Source organism: Mytilus galloprovincialis, chromosome 10 (assembly GCF_965363235.1).
Source record: "Mytilus galloprovincialis chromosome 10, xbMytGall1.hap1.1, whole genome shotgun sequence".
Classification (NCBI taxonomy): Eukaryota; Metazoa; Mollusca; class Bivalvia; order Mytilida; family Mytilidae; genus Mytilus; species Mytilus galloprovincialis.
The window spans coordinates 10,106,137-10,126,755 of NC_134847.1; the positions used below are offsets into that span (position 1 = coordinate 10,106,137).

At 32.2% G+C, this 20,619-nt stretch overlaps 1 protein-coding gene across 3 annotated transcripts in view; it reads left to right on the plus strand.

Moving 5' to 3' along the window:
- Nucleotides 1-20,619, plus strand: part of LOC143049800 (intersectin-1-like) — a 73,114-nt gene that overhangs the window by 30,516 nt on the left and 21,979 nt on the right. For 2 of the 3 annotated variants that reach the window (XM_076223539.1, XM_076223538.1), the window contains exons 25-32: nt 636-703; nt 1,454-1,659; nt 2,074-2,246; nt 10,117-10,165; nt 11,450-11,571; nt 11,906-12,061; nt 12,373-12,418; nt 13,006-13,200. In XM_076223539.1, the coding sequence (XP_076079654.1) occupies nt 636-703; nt 1,454-1,659; nt 2,074-2,246; nt 10,117-10,165; nt 11,450-11,571; nt 11,906-12,061; nt 12,373-12,418; nt 13,006-13,200 (1,015 nt within the window). Of the gene's footprint in view, nt 1-635; nt 704-1,453; nt 1,660-2,073; nt 2,247-10,116; nt 10,166-11,449; nt 11,572-11,905; nt 12,062-12,372; nt 12,419-13,005; nt 13,201-15,660; nt 19,271-20,619 lie in introns of those variants that run through there. The other variant, XM_076223540.1, reaches the window with a different exon arrangement.

The window sequence follows — 20,619 nt, forward strand, 5'->3', positions numbered from 1 at the left end:
GGCAGGTGTCATCTGACCTTGACCTCATTTGCATGGTTCATTGGTCTTAGTTAAGTTTTTGAGTTTTGGTCTTTTTATCTAATACTATATGTAATAGGTCACCTATATTTGATGTATGAAAATATTTTATGATTTATGTCAGCCCCGTAATTTTTTTTTTACCTGGACCTCCTTTTCACGGTTCATTGCACAGTGTTAGCTTTTTGTGTTTTGGTCAACTATATATTTGTTGTATGGAAGAATTGTTAGCTGTGCATGTCTGTCTGGCATCATTCATCTTACCTTGACCTCATTTTCATATGGTTCATTGCTCTATGTTTAGTTTTCTTGATTAATGTTAAGTTTATGTGACAGTTGTAATCATGGTAATGAAACTTTATATTTAGGACTATCGATATAATATTAATGAGTAGTAAAGAAGGCGAGACGTTTCAGCGTGTGCACTCTTGTGTTAGATAAATATGGTCTGTTTTTGTCAATACTATGCACATTCATCAGGTAGAATTAACTTTTAGACAAAACAATTATAAAATAATCAACCTCATTGTCGAAATGATGTTGGCTATTTTTTTGTGTCGATTCAGATTTATTGAATATTCTGCCTTTGTATTTGATAATAATGTATCTGATTTCAGTTTGGTTGGTTCCCAAAGTCTTATGTTAAATTGATTGGAGGAATAGCTACAAATACATCACAGTCAAAGTAAGTTTTACAATAAAGATTTAAGAGTTTCAAAACGATAATGTTTTTTGAGGAAATTTTGTTTAAACATTTTAAATGTAATATTTATAGTATATAAATTTTTATAGTGTGTCTTTATCTGTTTGGTGTTAAACTATTGTTTTAGATAAGTTAGAAGGTTTGGTACCATTAAACGTTTAATCCTGCTGCAATTGATTGCACCTGTCCTAAGTCAGGAATCTGATGTTCAGTAGTTGTTCTTTGTTTATGTTGTTCATAAGTGTTTCTCGTTCTTTACATAGATTAGACCGTTGGTTTTCCCGTTTGAATGGTTTTACACTAGTAATTATTTGGGACCCTTTATAGCTGGCTGTTTTGTGTGAGCCAAGGCTAAATGTTGAAGACCCTACCTTGAACAGTGATGGTTTACTTTTACAAATTGTGACGTGGATGGAGAGTTGTCTCATTGGCACTCATACCACATCTTCCAATACTGAATAGCTATCTATGCCAATTGTACCTACAATAGAACCTGTAGCTGTGTTAAAAAAATAAGTTGAGAATTTTATTTTTTAAATTGATAAATGATTAGGACTTATGTTAAAAAAGTATAGAAAAACTGTGTTAGTAGTAAGTACTAAAAATTTTGTGAATAGTGACTTTAGAGAGATTGTGTCTACACTATTATTGATGAAACAGTTTGTATTTACTTGATGAACTTAAACCTTGGTTCTATATTAGGATTTAAAATAAAAATGTTATTGTTTTAAGCTCTAGATCTGAAACCCCTGTTGTCAGTGTAACTGAACAGTCCAGAGGAACGCCACAACAAATGGTGGCAGCTGCCGAGGAAATTACAACTCAGCCTCCAATTAACACAGCCAGTCACCTTAACATAGACAGTGCTCACTCAACGCCTACTCATACTATAGATAGTGCTAGATCTACGCCATCTACCTTAGAACAACAAGAAGGAGGTATGATTTATTTCTGTTAAAATGTAAAAATAGTTAAGGACATTAAATGGAATCAATAAAAAAGCCTAAACACATTTTTAGTATTAGGCACTTTCTAACCACCCATACAACGAATTCTGGCCTAATGATTTATAAAAAATATGTTTTGAAAATTGTTAACTTGACTTAAAAACTATCAATGCAACTTTGTCCTTTGTGGTGAGATCTGTCCTTTTTGGTCTCTTACAGACTGTATGTTGTAAAGTCTGAAATGTTCTCGAGTGGGTTATTTTCACTACTTTTATGATTGACAATTAATGGCACAAACACTCTGTTACATGAATTGCATATTAAATGAAGATAATAACCAGGGGGAAGAAAAAAACCAATTGTTAATAACTGTTCCAAGAAATTGAAAGTATTGTTTCTTTTCAGAATGTTATGTGGCAGTTTACAGTTACCAGTCATCAGAACCAGGTGATCTGCACTTCAATCAGAATGATGTTGTCATGGTTACCAAGATGGATGGTGATTGGTGGACGGGTTCAATGGGGGAGAGGACAGGGATTTTCCCACATAATTATGTCAAAAAGATGGATATTCCTCAGGTAGGATCAATAAAGGGGTCATGACAGGGATTTTCCCACACAATTATTTCAAAAAGATGGATATTCCTCAGGTAGGAGTAATGGGGGAGAGGACAGGGATTTTCCCACATAATTATGTCAAAAAGATGGATATTCCTCAGGTAGGATCAATATAGGGGTCATGACAGGGATTTTCCCATATGATTATGTCAAAAAGATGGATATTCCTCAGGTAGGGTCAATGGGGGAAAGGACAGGGGTTTTCCCACATAATTATGTCAAAAAGATGGATATTCCTCAGGTAGGGTCAATGGAGGACATGACAGGGGTTTTCCCACGTAGTTATGTCAAAAAGATGGATGTCATTGATAATTGGTTGACTGGATCAAAAGGGGACATGACATGAATTTCTCAGTAGTTTGTATGACACATAGGAAAAGACAAACTTGTCAGATGAATAAGGTATATGGTTTGTCAGTTGATCTGTTCTTGCAAAAACTTATCATGTACAATTTACAAAATTCTTTAAATTGAATATTCTGTTGTGGACAATTGATTTTTTTTTCACAGATTTCCCAATTATTTGTTATTTTTGTCATTAATCACCATAAAGGACACCTATTTAATGTCATCTTTATCTCAAACAAGTTTATAGATGTAACTTTAAAGTTATGTTCATTTATGATTTTTTTTCTTCGATTTTTTGGTCTATTGATGTGGGCTAAGCACTGTGGTACCCTGGTATATTGGATGATTTTATAATAAAATGTATAGGGACCATAGTGCTATATCTTTTGGAAAACCAGTGCAATGTTAATTTCAATGGTGATATTTGAAAATTCTGTGGAGAAAACAAGATGCTTTGAAATAAACAAAACTCAATATCCTTATTTTAACTTAATTCCAGTACAAACCCATGTTAAAATTTAACTTTAACTATTTATATTTTGCCAAATCATTTTGTTTTTTGTCTTGCTATTTAACTGCATCAGATTTATAAAATCAAAACGATTAATGAAAAGAAATCCACCTTCATGTAAAACTTAACAGCAAACAAATCCCACTTCACTATGTGCCATCTACTTAAATATTTGATGTTGCCAAAATTGAATCCCTAGAACTGAAATTGAGATCGATGGGGCTTATTAGTTAGTAACATGAAATAGGTCCCTAAAAATGGTCAAACATTGAACCAATGACAATGTTGTCTGTTTCACAGGAATCACTACCCAGTGTTCAAAGACTTCTGGCCAGTCGTATATCCATTACAGAGTTATCTAAAGAAGGGATCTACTTTAACAAACCTAAAGCTGGTCAAACTCAAATAGACCAGAATGCTGGTCCCACTCAAACTCAAATAGACCAGAATGCTGGTCCCACTCAAACTCAAATAGACCAGATGGCTAGTCCTGAAAATGTTAGACCATTAGAACAAATATCTAGTCCAGGTGATGACACTTTCATAGAGGATCCTTTTTCTACTCCTCAGTTTAGTTTAGACCCATTTTCTTCAGATCCATTTGGAAATGACGTGTTTGGCAAACCAGACGGACCTCAAAATACATATAGTGATTTTGGAGATGACCCGTTTGCTGGATTTGGATCATCAGATATGCAGAGTAAATCAGATGGCAATCAAGATGGGTTTGCACAGAGCCAGTTATATTCTTCTGTTGATCAAAACTCTGTCTTTGGTACCAGTAGTGAAGGTACAAAAACAGCTTCACAAACTGGTACCACTGCATCAGTTATCAATACCAGTGCATGTGAGACTGATACCACTTCATTATCAACTGACAATACATTATCAGGAGTTTCAAATAACAACCCAGTTAATGCAAATTCAGAAAGTTTCACCAGTGGTTTTGATCAAGATCCTTTTGCCAGCTCCAGTGGATTATCTGGACTGGATGGAAATATTGGTTTTGGTGCTTCATTTGACAATATTGATAACTTGTCAAGTCAGAATGGAAATGTTGATTTATTTGCAAACTTTGAACCTGCTCCTTCGGCCTTAGATAGTCTTGATATAATTGTTTCAGAATCAACAATTGCACATGAAAGTGTTGATTCTGGTGTTGTGTCATCAGTCGGTCAGACGCCACCTACGACACTGCAAGCTGAGAATGTCAAAACAAAACAAAAGAAATCTATTTTTAAATTCTTTCAAAGGTCTGGTGAGAAAAAAACAAAAAAGAAACGAAAAGAAAGTGAATCATCTAATAATTCAGATGTATTGGAGAGTCCTGATACCCCACCTGTTTCTTTAGGAGAGTTACAAAATCCAGTGGCCCAAACATTGCCTGCAGTGGAGCTTAGCCCAACTGGCGAAAGCTTTTCTCCTCCTATCCAGCCTATGTCCATCAGTTCAGGTGACCAAATCCTGGAAGAAAATATCGGTGTCAAGTCATTCTTTCCGACTATTCCTAGCGCTGAAGGAAGTACAGGTACTGCAACTAAGGGAGATAATCAAATCACTGGAAATGCTTTTGAACAATTTGATGCTAATTTTGATGTTGGAAGTTTTACAGACAGTGAAGTGAATAATAATAAAGCATGCCAGAATACTACAACTTGGCCAGTTGATAACGGGATGGACAGTGCACAATTTAGTTTTGACAAAGGGCAAGAAAATTCTAATATAGGTCTTGATTGTGATGACAAAGAGAACATTACATCGTCTTCAACTTCCCTGATGGATAACATAAACACTACACCAGTTTCACAGAGTACAGACATGTTTAATAGTTTCAGTACTGGTCAGTTTGATACTTTTGATCCTGGATTATATGAAGAAGTTATACCTAAAACTCCACCAAAAGTTGTTGAAGACACACATGGAGATATGTATGAAGATATTTCTGAAATTATTGCAGCACGGAAAGAATTAGACAACAAAAAAGGAGTTGTGTCAGTAGGTCAGATGAAAAATGTTGCCCCTCCTAGACCGCCAGCTCCCTCAAAGAAAAAGGTCAGATTTCAAGTGGCTGAGGCACCAAAACTTGACGTTTCTGAAATTGAAAAATCAGCTAGTGATGAAAAGGCTCCTCCTCTTCCTCCTCAGAGACTTAAAAGGCAGAGAAAAATTTGTCAGGAAATTACACTAAAGGGAGATAATTCACCTTCTGGGAATGTGCAAGAGTTAGCTCCTCTCTCAGGTAGTGAAGTATCAGATGATGTGCCACCTGCTTTGCCAGATCGCAGTGGAACACCAACAAAAAGTGAAAAAGACAAAAAGGGGGGTGATAAAAAAACTAAAAAGGCAGACAATAAAAAGGAGAAAAAATCAAATACCATGCCAGACACTGAGGACAATTCTTTACCCATACCTCAAAGAAGGATGAAGAAAAAAATGAAAGAAAGAGCAAAATCTGTAGAAAACTTATCAAGTGTAGAGGATTCGAAAACAAAAGGGACTAAGAAGTCGTTTTGGCCGTTTAGAAAAAAGAGTGACTCTATAGGAAGTAGAGATTTTTCTAAATCAATGGAAAATATTGGTGATACTGTATTATATGAGGAACCAGTGTCTAGTAAGTCAAAAGAGCAAACAGAAATTGGGGATTTTTATGAACCAGTAGGGGTTCAGAACAGTTCTACTACACCTAATATGTATCTAGATCTTCTTGCTGATGTTAGAAAAACTACTGACCAACCTGTACAGGAATCCAGTCCAATAGAACCAGATGGCACACAGACTTATGATGATTTTATTGGTATTGGTGGTAAAACTTCACCAGACTTAACCATATTAACTGAGGTAGGACCGAAAATAGATATTCCTACTCAGTCTCTAGAACCCACAGAACCAGATGGAACTCAGACTTATGATGATTTTCTAGGAATTGGAGGTACTGGTTCTTCTTCAACATTGGATGAGTCTAAAATAAGTGGACAGTTTGTTACAGACAAGGAGAATTGTAATGTTGTTGCACCAGGGTTAGATAGTACTGATTTTCAGATTCAGTTTGAGCAAATTGATAAGACGAGGAATGAGGATAGTTTTGGTGTAGATTTTGAACCAAGTTTATATGATAGTATGCCTACTGAATATGAGAATAATTCTGGAGATGCTTTTGCCAATAAAAATAAAAATGATGAACTTTCAACAAATCCAAATTCGGTTTCAGTCCCAGCTAACAATGCATTTAACAATTTATCAAGAGATGATAATTATAATGAGGAGAAAGTTCTAACGGCAGAAGATGATAACATGTATGAAGAGGTTGGATCTCCGTTGAGGAAAAAACTTGGATTTGAAGATGAGATTCCCAGCCCTGATTGGAATATAGGAGATAAAACCAAAAGTCTATCAATTCCAACTCCCGAAGAAATTTTAGTGACTGAAAATGAACAACCTGATGTAGAAAAGACATTTGAGTTAAATGAACAAGAAGATATGACCAATACACAGTTTGGTCAGTCAACTTTTTTCGTGTCAGACTTGGACCAGGTATACAATTCTTTAATATCCTACACTGCACCTCCCAGCAGCACAGGCAGACGGTCAAAGTTCATTATGCTAATTACACACATGATCATCTTAGAAGCATTCCATTGGTTATCCTGATCCATCACATGACCTTAGTGTTTAAATTAAGCTAACTGGGAGCATGCAGTTGGGATATGGCTAGACTATTGCTGGGGCCAGCATGCAAGGTGGTGTAAAATTTTAGGGTTGCTGTCAAAATTGTGTCTACATTCAGTTTATAAAGTCAGAAATTTAATTACTTTAGAATTTGCAAATTTAACTTCCAGCAACTAAAGTTAAAAGCACTCTTAAACCATGCAAACTTTGCTCTTAACATCAAATGCTAGCTGTTATAAGCAACTGCCCATTCACGGTTGAATGGATTTTCTAAGTCAATTAAACTAGGCCATCTTAAATACTGACATTTGAAAGCTTTTTTTTTACATTAACTAACACTCAACATGATTCTTTTTAGGCACTGTTTGTTTTATCACTTTATTACATGTTAAAATGTATTTTTATGGAAAATATTTGGTATATGAGTAGCTTCCATTACTAACCAAATATTTTTATTTCAGGGCTGATTTGCTCATTATATATATTTGTGACAATATGTTTGATAAATAAATTCATTGTTCTGATTTAGTATGTATTGATAAGAAATTTCATTGATTTGTTTATATGTATATAAAGATGGAAATTAGTATTTTTGTTCATATTGACATTACCAAGCTATTTGTGATCACAATGCCTCCTTGCTTATCTGTTTAAAAACATACATAACTATTATTGCTTAAAAGACCACGAAATAATATGATGCAAAACATGTAGTCTGAAATATCCACAGTCACCATAGTTACAAGATTGTTTTCAATTCCCTCCTTGTCAAGCACAGATGCACAGAGATCCTTGTGTCTAAAACTCTTTAACTGATTGAAGGATCGCAATGAATCTGTCAAATTAATCTTATGCTCTAAATTGCAGTCTACACCAATTTTTTGTTAATTATATAATTGTAACTATTGATGAAGTTTCCAAAGCAACCAATGGAATTTGTTCAATCGTAAAACTGCAACGGTTTGTTTTTTTGTGGATATGAAGTTTCTTATAAAATTGAGAATGGAAATGGGGAATGTGCCAAAGAAACAACAACCCGACCATAGAGCAGACAACAGCAGAAGGTCACCAACAGGTCTTCAATGCAACGAGAAATTCTCGCACCCGGAGGCGTCCATCAGCTGGCCCCTTTAAGCATATAAGTGTCAAAAAGCTTGTATGTTTATGGTTACTTGCTTTTGGGGTTTAAATAGTTTTTGCAAACAAGCTAAGTCCTTTTGAAAAAGCTTGTATTTTGTTATAATACTTAAATTTGTACTTGAATACGAAAAATAAGGAGAAGCGGTTTGTTTGCCGTTGAACAACTTTCCACTAGAGACATTAAACTTGGGATGATAGCAACATTTAAGTTCGGTAGAAATCTTAGAAAAATAAGAAACCCACAAAAAGTATTGAATCACCAGTGCATTTTTTTCTTAACAAAATATATTGAACCAGCTCAAATTTTTATGATATTTAACCAATTGAAATCTGTATCTTCTAAGTTCAAGTGTATTAGATTAAAGTTGTGTATTGAATTAAATTATGTTTGAAAGTTTTATATGACACTTAAAATCTGTTGATACTTTATCATCAGTCGTAAATATTGAATATACTATCTTAGTCAAACAAAAGTGTGGGTAGATATTAAATATTCTATTTTAAAACTCACAGAAAAATAAATGGATTGAAGGAAACCTCTTGCTTCAGAACAGTCTACTTGTTATACCCCCGCTTTAAAAAAGGGGGGGTATACTGTTTTACCTCTGTCTGTCCGTCCGTCCGTCAGTCCGTCAGTCTGTCCGTCAGTCAGTCCGTCCCATGAAACTTTCGTCACATTTTTCTCAGGAACTACACATCCACCCTTTCTGTAATTTGGTATCAACATTTATATATGTCAGCCATACCGTGTGATGCGTTTTCAGATTCATCACTTGACAACTTCCTGTTTACCGAACACTTGTCTGATTTTACACATGATAGTCAAGTTGAAAATTTTCGTCACATTTTTCTCAGGAACTACAATACAAGGATTTCTGAAATTTGGTTTCAGGATTTATATAAGTCAGCTATACCGTGTGATGCGTTTTCAGATTCATCACTCGACAACTTCCTGTTTACCGAACACTTGTATGATTTTACACATGATAGCCAAGTTGAAAATTTTCGTCACATTTTTCTCAGGAACTACAATACAAGGATTTCTGAAATTTGGTTTCAGGATTTATATAAGTCAGCTATACCGTGTGATGCGTTTTCAGATTCATCACTCGACAACTTCCTGTTTACCGAACACTTGTATGATTTTACACATGATATACAAGTTAAAAATTTTTGTCACATTTTTCTCAGGAACTACAATACAAGGATTTCTGAAATTTGGTTTCAGGATTTTTATAAGTCAGCTATACCGTGTGATGCGTTTTCAGATTCATCACTCGACAACTTCCTGTTTACCGAACACTTGCATATTTTTACACTATTAATATTATCCACTTGCGGCAGGGGGTATCATCAGTGAGCAGTAGCTCGCAGTTTCACTTGTTAAATGCTATTTTAGTAATGAAAATCTATATGTCTTCAAAAAATAATACATGCATTACACTTAATTTCTGAATGCATGTTAAATATGAATCTTATCAGGAAGTTTTCACAGTTAAAATCGATTATGGATTTTATATTTCATTCATTTTGTTTTTGTTTTATTTTTTAAGATGTCAGGTATTTATTGATTTTATTTCCATTATTTAAAATTAATTTTGACAAAAGAAATGAATTTTGATAAAAGATAAAATGCTTATTAGTAAAAGTTTTTAAACATAAGAGAAAATTTGACAATACTTGGTTATTAGTATAATTGCTGACTTGGCAACATCTACTCCTACACCTCTTATTCTTATTTTTATGAGTGTCAACAGTTTATGGCCACAAACAAAACTTTGACCTGTTTGGATTTTTAACTGCCAGTCACAGAGGGACAAATTCTTTTATCACGATTATTTTTTTAATTTTTCAAAACAAGATACAATATATAAACTCCCTTTTCTAATGCTTTTGACCTCATTCTACGCTAACTGCAAAATGTCGAGATATTATATGATGTAATTTTATTTTTCAACTGATTATGAAAGTCAATTACAAAAGTTTTAAATGCCTTTCTTTGTAGTTCTTGTTGTGAAAGGAAATTTATCATTCAATTAGTACAATAAATCGCCATAAATCAGGTAATTATTTGTGAAAGGAAGTAGTAACTTGTGAAACTAAGTATGCACATGTACATGTACGATGTATAGGGAAATTTGATTTTAATCCTGTTTATATTTTTAGAAGTCACAACAAACTGCACAGCAGAAGGCAGGAGCACCTAAGAAACCAGGTCAGTACTCTTAAAAAAGGATGTAAATTGTCTCTGTTTCCGGTAAAACTCATCAGACACAATCTTGATAAATGACGAAATCTTGATAAATTGAATCAAAAGGATGAACGCTCTCAAAAGAATAATAGTAAAAAGCATTTTTCATATATTGTCCTTTTTCAGTTCAGTATGTTTTTAAAAATAAATCTCAATTTCAGTAAAATATTAGGTTTGCGAGTATGTTTTATATATATATATACAAGAATTTGAAAAGATGTTGTGGTGGAAAGAGACATCTAAATATTTAAAAAACAATCATGATTAGGAATTAAGTTTAATACTTTGGATATTTTGTGTCATGTTATGAGAAGGTAATGAACATATACTGTACCTGAAACTGGGAAGTATTTAGGGACTTAAAAGTGTATAGGACAAAAGTCATCTTATAAATTGTAGTACATGTATAAAAATATTAAGAGATTATTGCATAAAGATGTTTAAAATATATATATATATATGTGCAAGTGTAAACAGTAAGGAATTTAAAATTATATGGACATCCACAATATTTTGTAGTTCAAACATAGGTACCTAACACTACAGGGAGATAACTCTGTAAAGTCAGCTAAACGTTTTATTTACGTTGTGTTGTAAAAAGGAATATTAAGCTTCTCAATGATCAAAATTGGTGTTTGTCAAATTGCAATATAACCAGTGTAATTTTTCTGACAAAACGGTTGGTTCAAAATTTTTTTAATTTTTATATTTTTGTCAAAGGGTCAAAGTATTTATCACATGCAATTACCATGTAAATATTTACATGAGATTGAATGATTGATTGGTGTTTAACGCCACTTTCAGCACTTTTGTGGCGTAGGATGCTGGAGAGCCCTTACAAAACCACAGACTTTCTTTAGGAAAACTAACAATCCTAGTCTATTAAGATTGGAGTCTAGCATATCTGCCAAGTACAAGATTTGAACTCACAACCTCAGTGCTGACAGGCTAGTGACTCAATAGTTAGACTACTGAGACCAATCGACCATGGAGGCACTTTCTATATTTACACAAGAGGTGGTGTACATCATAGAGGTTGTCTTGATACACAGCATGTTAGACTCAGACCAATTTGATATAAAAGCTTTAAAACATTATTTTATTGGTGAAGATGGCATACTGAATTTTAGATAAAAAAATAGGGGGGGGGGGGGTTCTTTTGTGTTGTTTAGTTGATTTAATTACATTTTATAGATTGTGTCTCATTGAAGAATACATGACAGTTCTTTTTATTTATATATTTTACAGAAATAGCATCAGTGATAGCAGCATACAGTGCCACAGGTCCAGAACAGTTGTCTCTACAGCCAGGTCAGGTGATACAAGTACGAAAGAAAAGTCCCAGTGGATGGTGGGAAGGAGAGTTACAGGTAGGAGTTACTTCCCTTTGATAATTATCTTTTAAAGCTAGATATGGGTTAATTAAGTAAAGAAGAAAATGAAAAGTAGTTGGATAAACAGGGAATTATATATAGTAATGTATAGTAATATAGGAATGGAAGGAAAATCCCAATAATCAGGGAAAAGGAGAATTAGAGTTATGACTTATCTCCCTTTGTAAATTGTAATCACTTGCTCATGTAATACTAAATCTTAGAATTTTTTTTTCTTTTCAACATTAAAGTAATGTAATTTGGAAAATTGTGATTTGCAGCCTGTTTCTAGATGAGATCTCAATAAATATTAAAACATTATCATTTTCAGGCTAGAGGGCAAAAGAAGAAAATTGGATGGTTTCCAGCAAATTACGTCAAACTTTTGGGAGCCTCAGGAGGATCTCGCTCAACACCTGATAATACTCTACAAGGTCAAAAACCAGAACAAGACCAACGTCTGACACCTACCCCAGCTGCTACAGTTGTATGTATTGACATCTATAAAATGTCATAAAGATAATGATATACTTTGTACTGATGGTAGTTGATAGGTCAAGACCAAAAATAATGTTATGCTTGATAAATGTTCTATTCTTTTTGGATATGGACTTATAAAAATAGCATCCTTTCTATTTTATGAAGAAAATTATCAGTATAACTTAAAAGGCTTTTTTCCATGTAAACAAAAAAACTTTCTCCAGATAAACAGCTGATAAATTTTAATCTCTGCAACAAAACTTTAGTAAAAAAATATTCATAATTAGCAAAATTGACTTTTCCGTTTTCTGTTTGCAGCCCAGTATATCTCCAGCAGTCACACCCCAGCCACAACCATCATTTAGTAAGTTCTACTAGAAGTATAGTTTTGTTATCATGAGGATAAACTCTTTAAGTCTGAATATAATATACATGACAAACATAGACTCATTGATGATATAAAAATTACAAAAAAACTCACATTCCATGGCAAAAAACAAAAAAAATAACCAAAAGAAAACGGGACACAAAACAATATATAGAAACTATTTCAAGTGTGAGCAACTCAAACCCTTCCAAAAACTATACTCTGGAAGGATAGATTCTGTTCTACATATGACACCTGTGGTGGTACTCTTATAAAATACATTGATAAACTATGTCATATGATAAAGTATCACACAATAGCAGATTTGTAAGCAATTCACCAAAAGTAGAATACATCTGCTATACTTGATTGTCAAACCCTCTATTGACATTATTACTAGAGCTTGTGTTACTTTGTTTACAATGTATCAACAATAAATAAAACTTTTATTTTATTTTATTTGATTTGTTGGTCCGATATTGAAGTATTTTAAGTATCCCATAGCCTCAGATTTAAGACCTAGTTCTGAAAATTGGACTGACTCCAATTTCTTCTAAATATATTTTCAAATTTCTTATTTTCAGTTGAGCAAGTGTTAGCTGTTTACCCATACAATGCACAACACGAGGACGAATTAACATTCCACAAAGATTCTGTTATAAATGTTTTAAATAAAGACGACCCTAACTGGTGGAAAGGGGAAGTGAACGGACAAGAAGGAATGTTTCCATCAAATTATGTAGGACCACTGACCACCTCACCTCCACAAGATAATACATGTAAGTCAAGTATAACATCAAATTATGTAGAACCACTGACCACCTCACCTCCACAAGATAATACATGTAAGTCAAGTTAAAAATAAAAAAAAAAAGAAATCAGCCCTTTCATGATGGAACGAGACCATGTCATTTAATGTCTAGAAAGGACTTTAGCTGAGGCTTCTTTCTACACATATTGCCTTTGCAAAATTGATATCAAAATATACTTAAAAATATGTGCCACAAATAGCGGTCAAATGGTCAAAGTAGTTATTTTACTTTATCACCAGCCTGTCAACACTAAGGTTGTGAGCTGAAAACCAACATGTGGCAGGTGGTACCTAACACTACAGGGAGATAACTCTTAATTCAGCTAAATGTTTTAATTACGCTGTGTTGTAAAAGGAATATTAAGCTTCTCAATGATCAAAATTGGTGTTTGTCAAACTACTATATAACCAGTGTAGTTGGTTCAAAATTTAAAAAAAAAAATATATTTTTGTTAAAGGGTCAAAGTAAATACTTTGACAAAATTTTATGAAAATTAAACAAGCCAAATTAATTTAAGTGAAAGTGTTGGGAACCACCTTTAACTACAATCTTGCTTGACCAAGGTTGTCAGTTTTGCTACTTAAGGTTGGTGGTTCCCACTGAACACTCCCAACTTCCTCCATCAATAAAAACTTACTGCCACAATATATCCAATAGTGCAGAAAAAGGCTTTACCACCAACAATGAATCAATCAAATAGGAAAATTGTTGCTGTGTTATTTGTCTTTAATGGAAAGTGATTTTTGAATCACATCTATATATGGCCATGCTCATATGTCCCCTGATACCAGACAGTTTATTGGAGATCATATATATGTATGTGTATATGGTTGGAGGATTTGTTCTAATAGTGTCAGGATGAAAAAAAAATATCCAATTTACTTATTTTCAATTTTATAGCTTTTTTATTCTAATACCTTTAACCATATACATGTTGTGGTGTATTAACTTAAGTTATGGCACCAACCTCTTTAATGGAAATGGCTAGTACCTCACTGTGCAGTAAAAATAGATTTTATAGTTCTGTTTGTATCAGATAACTCTCTTCATTTAAAAATCATAGCCAGGAAGGGATTCAACTAATTGATACTTCTAAAAATGATAAAAATAGTTTAAAATATTTTTTAAAGTTCTGAAATCAATTTTATTGTATTTATTAGATTGAGTTTATACATAGATTATTAATACACTCAATTTGAAGTGACTAGTCAATTTTAATCTCATGTAAGCGACTTAGTTTTTGAAGGTCATACTTGAGAATACACCTTACTTATCTCTATGTGTTGACCATTACTTGACATCTCAAAGGTTCCCTTGACTGCATGATAGAAATAATCTTGATGCTGTAAAGGAAATGTGACTTTTGGATGACTTCAATTTTTCAGATGTTGAAGATTCTGGGGTCAATTGTCACTGATTCTCAAATAGCGAAAAGGTCTAATGTACACAATAACTGCAAACATATTTTTACTTAAGGCAGATAATTTTTATCTAGCCTGCAGCTTTTGAAGTGGAAGTGATACATTGGGATCATACATTCCTACGGTGGTGGTGGAATTTACATTTTGAATCTATCTGTATGTTTAAGATTCATCAACAATCAATTGCTTTGTCAAATCTTCATAAGAATTAAAGAGACCAGAAAAGAAGCCTTTTTATTATCAAAAGACATTATTCAGAGCAAAATTTTTATTTTTTCCCCATTGTTGTTATTTATGCTGATAAATATGGACTTAATCATTTAGATAATTGAGATACAACTTGGGTTTAAAGTTTTTCAGACATAATTAGCTTTGTCAAAGTTTCATGCAGGCTGCCCAAGCAATGGGGACACACCATACAGTGCTTTACAGTAACTACTTAAAAAAAAGTAGTCTTGATTTTAATCTTTTAATAATTTTTATTTTCCTTTCTTTATGCATACTTGTAAATGTGCTTCTGTTGTTGCTAAATGTTGGTACAAAAAAAAAGTTATACATTTGGGCACCCCTTTTTCAGACATATGAATACCTATTTGCTTCATGTGCTGTTCTCTGTAGTGTTATGAGTAATGTCCCCTGATACCAGACAGCTAACTGGAGATTACATATATCTGTTTATGGTTGAAGTATTTGTTCTTATGGTGACAGGATAAAAAAAAAATCAAGTTAACTTATTTTTTATTTTATAACTTTTGTTCTAATACCTTTAACCATATACATATTGTGGTGTAGTGTTAACTTTGATATCTCATGTATCCAGCTAGAACTGTTAAAAGAAAAAAGTTAGATAGGGAGAAATGAGATATATCATCCATGATTTTTAAGCTATCAATGGTTAAATTTATTGGGGAAGTTGGTTTTTAGCATGGGTATGTAGTTTTCTTTCTTATTGGGATTTTATCTTCTCTAATTTTCTAACATGCTTACCTCCCTTTTATATTTTCAGAATGAAGATTTGAAAGGTGTTGGTGGTGTCTGACAGAAAACATTCTCATGCTTTTATTTGCCAGATTATTTTGTCTCCTCTGCTTTGCCATGCTTCACATACTCTGTGTTTTTAAAAATGGGACTTTAAGAGATTTTATATATTTAGAACTGCATGATGGGTTTGATTCAGAAATATTGTTAAAAATATTTTTTTCCAATTTATCAATAATTAATGCATGTACAAATCAAATTCAGCTCAGCATGTTAGCTGTTCATTTCTAAATTCTACAGTATCAAAATTAGTAATTTTTCAAACTTCGGTTTGAGTCGTTTAATAAGATCAATTTCAATTTTGATATTTGTGGTATTTTATCTATCTTTGTAACTGAAACTATGTTTTATTTTTACTTTTGGGGGAGGTGGGAGAGAGAGTGTTATGAAAAATAAGATTTTTTTTTGTGAACTCTTAAATAAAAGCATATACTATATATATTAGCTGCAGGCTAATGAGTCGTATATTTTTTAATGCTTAAGAAGTAAAACACGTTTGGAAGTGTTCAATAATAATCATGCATGACCTTGAAACACGGTGTGGTATGACACAAGTATTTATAGAAATATAAACTTCTGAAAGGAAGGTAGCCACTGAAGCATGGCAAAGCAGAGTTAACCAAGAAAAGCTTATTACCACACAAAAGTCACCTGACAGTGTTAACAACTCATCTGTAAATGGTAATATGCTTGTGGGAAATTCAAAGGGAGGCTGTGGGAAATTTAAAGGGGAGGCAATCTGTTTAGAAAGAAGGGGAGACAACTTTATTAATTTTTTTGGTTAAAAAAAAATGCAAATTTATGTCATCTGAAGAAATTTTTAGAAAAAATATTAATTAAGACAGCTTGATGATTTTAAGTGCATGATTTATTAAGATTTTCTTTGAAAAGGGCAGGTGATTTGTTAACAGTGTCAGTCGATAAGTGTGGGTCAGACACCAGCTGACCTTTAACCTTTGAACTTCACTCTTACCTTATAATTTCTCACTTGCATATTACCATATTAATATACTTCTGCTGTGTAAAATATTATATTTATTGTTAAATGATAAAGGCCAGAATTGTGTTTCTCCTCTGTTGACTTATGATGTTGATACATATATATTGATGTGATACTATGATGTCTGCTACTCCCCCGTTAGTATAAAGTGGGCGGTATTTGTTTATTCTCACTAATTTATCAATTAGGACTATCAAAAATGTCCCCAACGAAAATATGATTTGTAATGATCAGATGGACATGGAAATCAGTGAATTAAAACAGCACAATCAAGTTTGTCCGTAAAAATTGTGAAATTTAAACTTGGTGGAAAAGCAGTTACCATGTATGTTTTACTTATTGACACAGTTAAAGGAATTTATTGAATATGAAACGAATTCATGTAAACAATTTAAAAGAAATATATTTAGACATTTGTAAATGTAGTCTTGAAGGCTTGAAGTGCAATTTTCAGCAGGTCTGGTTCATATAAGTAAACGACATAACAAGGCATGTTTATAAAGATGTATGGAGTAGCTTAGATATATTACACTTGTTTTGTTTAAAGTTGTTAATTTAGCTATGCAAATATTGTATGTGCAACACATGTAGAATATTTCAATCACTTTTAAAAGATAGTAATTAAGCTGCTGAACAATTATTTTAAAAGTTGTCTTAAGACAAGGCCAAATGTTTTCTTTTCATACCAAAAAAATGTGTACCAGGTCTTATAAAAATATGTTTGCCAGTTACAATTTTGTAAAGATTTTACAGGGAAATAACATTATTATGTGAAGAGAAAGATAACTATATGATAGAATTTTGAAATAAAACATGAGTACCCTTTTTCTTGCACTAATACAAGATAGGAAAAAAATACTGTACATTCCCCAATGTAATAATGTGAGTTATCTTTCCTTATAAGGCTTAATTTAGATTGTTTTGAATGGGACAAGAAATATTCTGTATTTATAAAAAAAAATATCATTTATATAAAAAGTCTTACAAATGAAGTGCATTCCTGTATCAAAATTTGATAATTTTATTAAAATCTAAGAACAATGATGTTCTGCTATATATTTCACAATCAAAGATAACATAAGAACACTACCTTTAAAGACATTGAGGTGGTTTTCTCTTCACCCCAACAACTTGTTTCAGTTCAGATTATAATCAACAGGGTAGTAAATGTCAATTATGTTAACAGTTAACTGTTTTGTTTTCGAAAATGTCAACTGTGGTTACCGTTAGCTCCATAAAAACTATACTCCTCATTTGTTTGGAGAATTTTCACATTTGTCATTAAAAGTGTTTTAACTTTTTTTCATAAAATTTTTGTATCATTCCATATTTAGTACTGCGATTTGAGTTTTGTTTGACAGATTCTTATGAAATTTTTATGCACTGGTAGGATTGATAAAAGTAAGCTGTACTTTTATATTTGATGCAGATGATTATTCCACAGTAAAGAACTTGTGTCTGTAAAAATTTGACACTTTTCAGATTTCACTGATTATATCCTGATATAATGGCTGTTAATATTTGGTCGATTGTTCTTTTATCTGTCCATAAAAATAAAGAGAAATAATGAAAATGTATAGATAGTTATAGTTAGTGGTCTTTATTAGTTTTGAAGAAGAAAAAACCAGAAACTGATCAACAATGATGAATTGAAAACTTTCAAAATTTAACATTATTCAAATTCTACATCATCAAAAATATATCAATTAATCAAAGAGAGAATAAATTTTTAAAACACATATGATTTTTATTGCAAATTTAAAAAAAGACCTCTTTGCTAAAGTATGAGAAAAGAAACACATGTCAACATTTTAATGGTGTCTTCAACCTATGCCAACATTTGATAAATATATTTTCAACCTATGCCTACAAAAAAAAAACAATAGGTGGATTATATATTTTGATATAAGCGTCACTGATGAGTCTTATGTAGATGAAACACGCATCTGGCGTACAAAATTATAATCCTGGTACCTTTGATAACTATTTATATTCATTCAAAGATCTCTTTAAATTTGGTAATGTTTTCAATTTAATAGTGTTGTTAAATTGTGAATTATATTAGACTGTTACATGTAGAAGTTGTAGATTAAAGTATTTGTGTCCTATCTGATACCTTTCTGGAGTTCGATAAAGGTAAGGTTGTAATTGGTAGAAGTTGATATAAAATTATTCGGTGTTCATATAGCAAAGAAATTATGCAATAGAGTGAGATTATAGCCATATACTTTCAAACGTATTCTTAATGTTGTACTAATATAAATTTCTCGTAGAACTATGTAGGATCAGATGATAAGATAGTTCATGTTTTCAGTTCAGTCACATGAATACTCAGATTCAACACGTAAAAATGAGGGGCCTGATGGGGGGTCTTATCACAATTCACGAGTTAATTTTTTGTCAGTTGATTTTTTGTCAATCACGAGTCACAGAAAATAAATTTCCATAATCACGGATCACAAAAATAAAAAAAAAAACAATCTGTAGAAAGTCGGATCACGATAGCGAAAATGCACTGATTAAAAAGAACGAAAATAACCCATCAGGCCCCTCAAAAACATGTACTGGATAGAAATTTTAAGAATAAAAACGTATGTAAATTTTTGAAAATGATGTTCTTTTGCAACATTCTAGGGCATACATTATTCAAATCTTGCAGTATGGCTAGTTAAGCTCTAATAAAGGCACTGTTGTTGAAGACCATAGTTTTTTGTTGGTGATATATTTAAGGTTGCTTTCCCCACATCTTTGTTTTGATTTATACATATTTAATCTGAATATTCTTCATATATAATGTATTATAAAGATTAGCCCTTGCAAAACCTCTAATAAACTAAGTATAATTCTAAATTTAATAGCTGCTTGTTCCAGTTTTAAGGAGACTATTGGTTATGGTATGGGATAGTCAAGGATTATCATATTTTTACAAACTATATGTTACACATGAAAATCAGTTCTCCATTTTACCAGCTTCATTTAAAACAAAGGTTTAAGATATGCGTATCAAGGATAATTTGTCAAGAAATGTTTCAATCAGATATAACAAACATTTGTATCAGGCATACAGGTTAGGGATAGTCATAATTTTGAAAGCTATTTTTAAACCATTTGTATGCAGGTCAAGGATGTTCAGTTTTGATTGAACATAATATTTTTTTTCTAATTCTATGGAACATTGTACTAAAAGTATTATACATTCAGGAATGTTATGAGGAATGTTTATATCCGATATTTACTCAGTCAAATGTGATTCAGAATTGGGGAAAGTTACTCTTGAAATTTCTTGTTTAAGAAGACATTTACAAATTAGACTAGATGACTTTTAAAAAAAATTTTAGTCCATTTTTATGTATGTAAGAGAATAGTTTTTGGCTTTTCTCCTACCTAAATTTATAACTTATGCAGTTGACACGTTTTCACCATTTATAAAAAAAAAAATGATGTAAATTCAAAAATTGCTGTAACTACATAAATTATGGATGAAGTTACCTTAATGTCTTAGCTCATTGAGCATGTTCTAGTGTTTTAAGGGTAGTTGAGGGACTTTGATTAGATATTTCAATTTAAATCAACATCAATGCAGATATATGAACTAATTAAATTGAAGTCCGAAAAATAATCAAGGAACATGTACATTTAGTGTATAACTATAAAGGTAGGAGAAGTCAATATGCAACATTTGACTGGAGTACAAAGTTAATAGCTTTATTAAATGCAAAAAAAACATATGATCTCAATTTAAAAAAACGTAACTGTATCTCCTGCTAATTTTCAATTCCTCATAAGGAAAAATAACCACAAAAGCAAAAGATTAAATATCAGAACAAAAAGTAATGTTATAATAGAAAACAAAGACTATGGGGTATTCATCCATGACACGATATCAGTACAGCAAAAACAAGACCCTTATTTTGACCATAGTTTGTT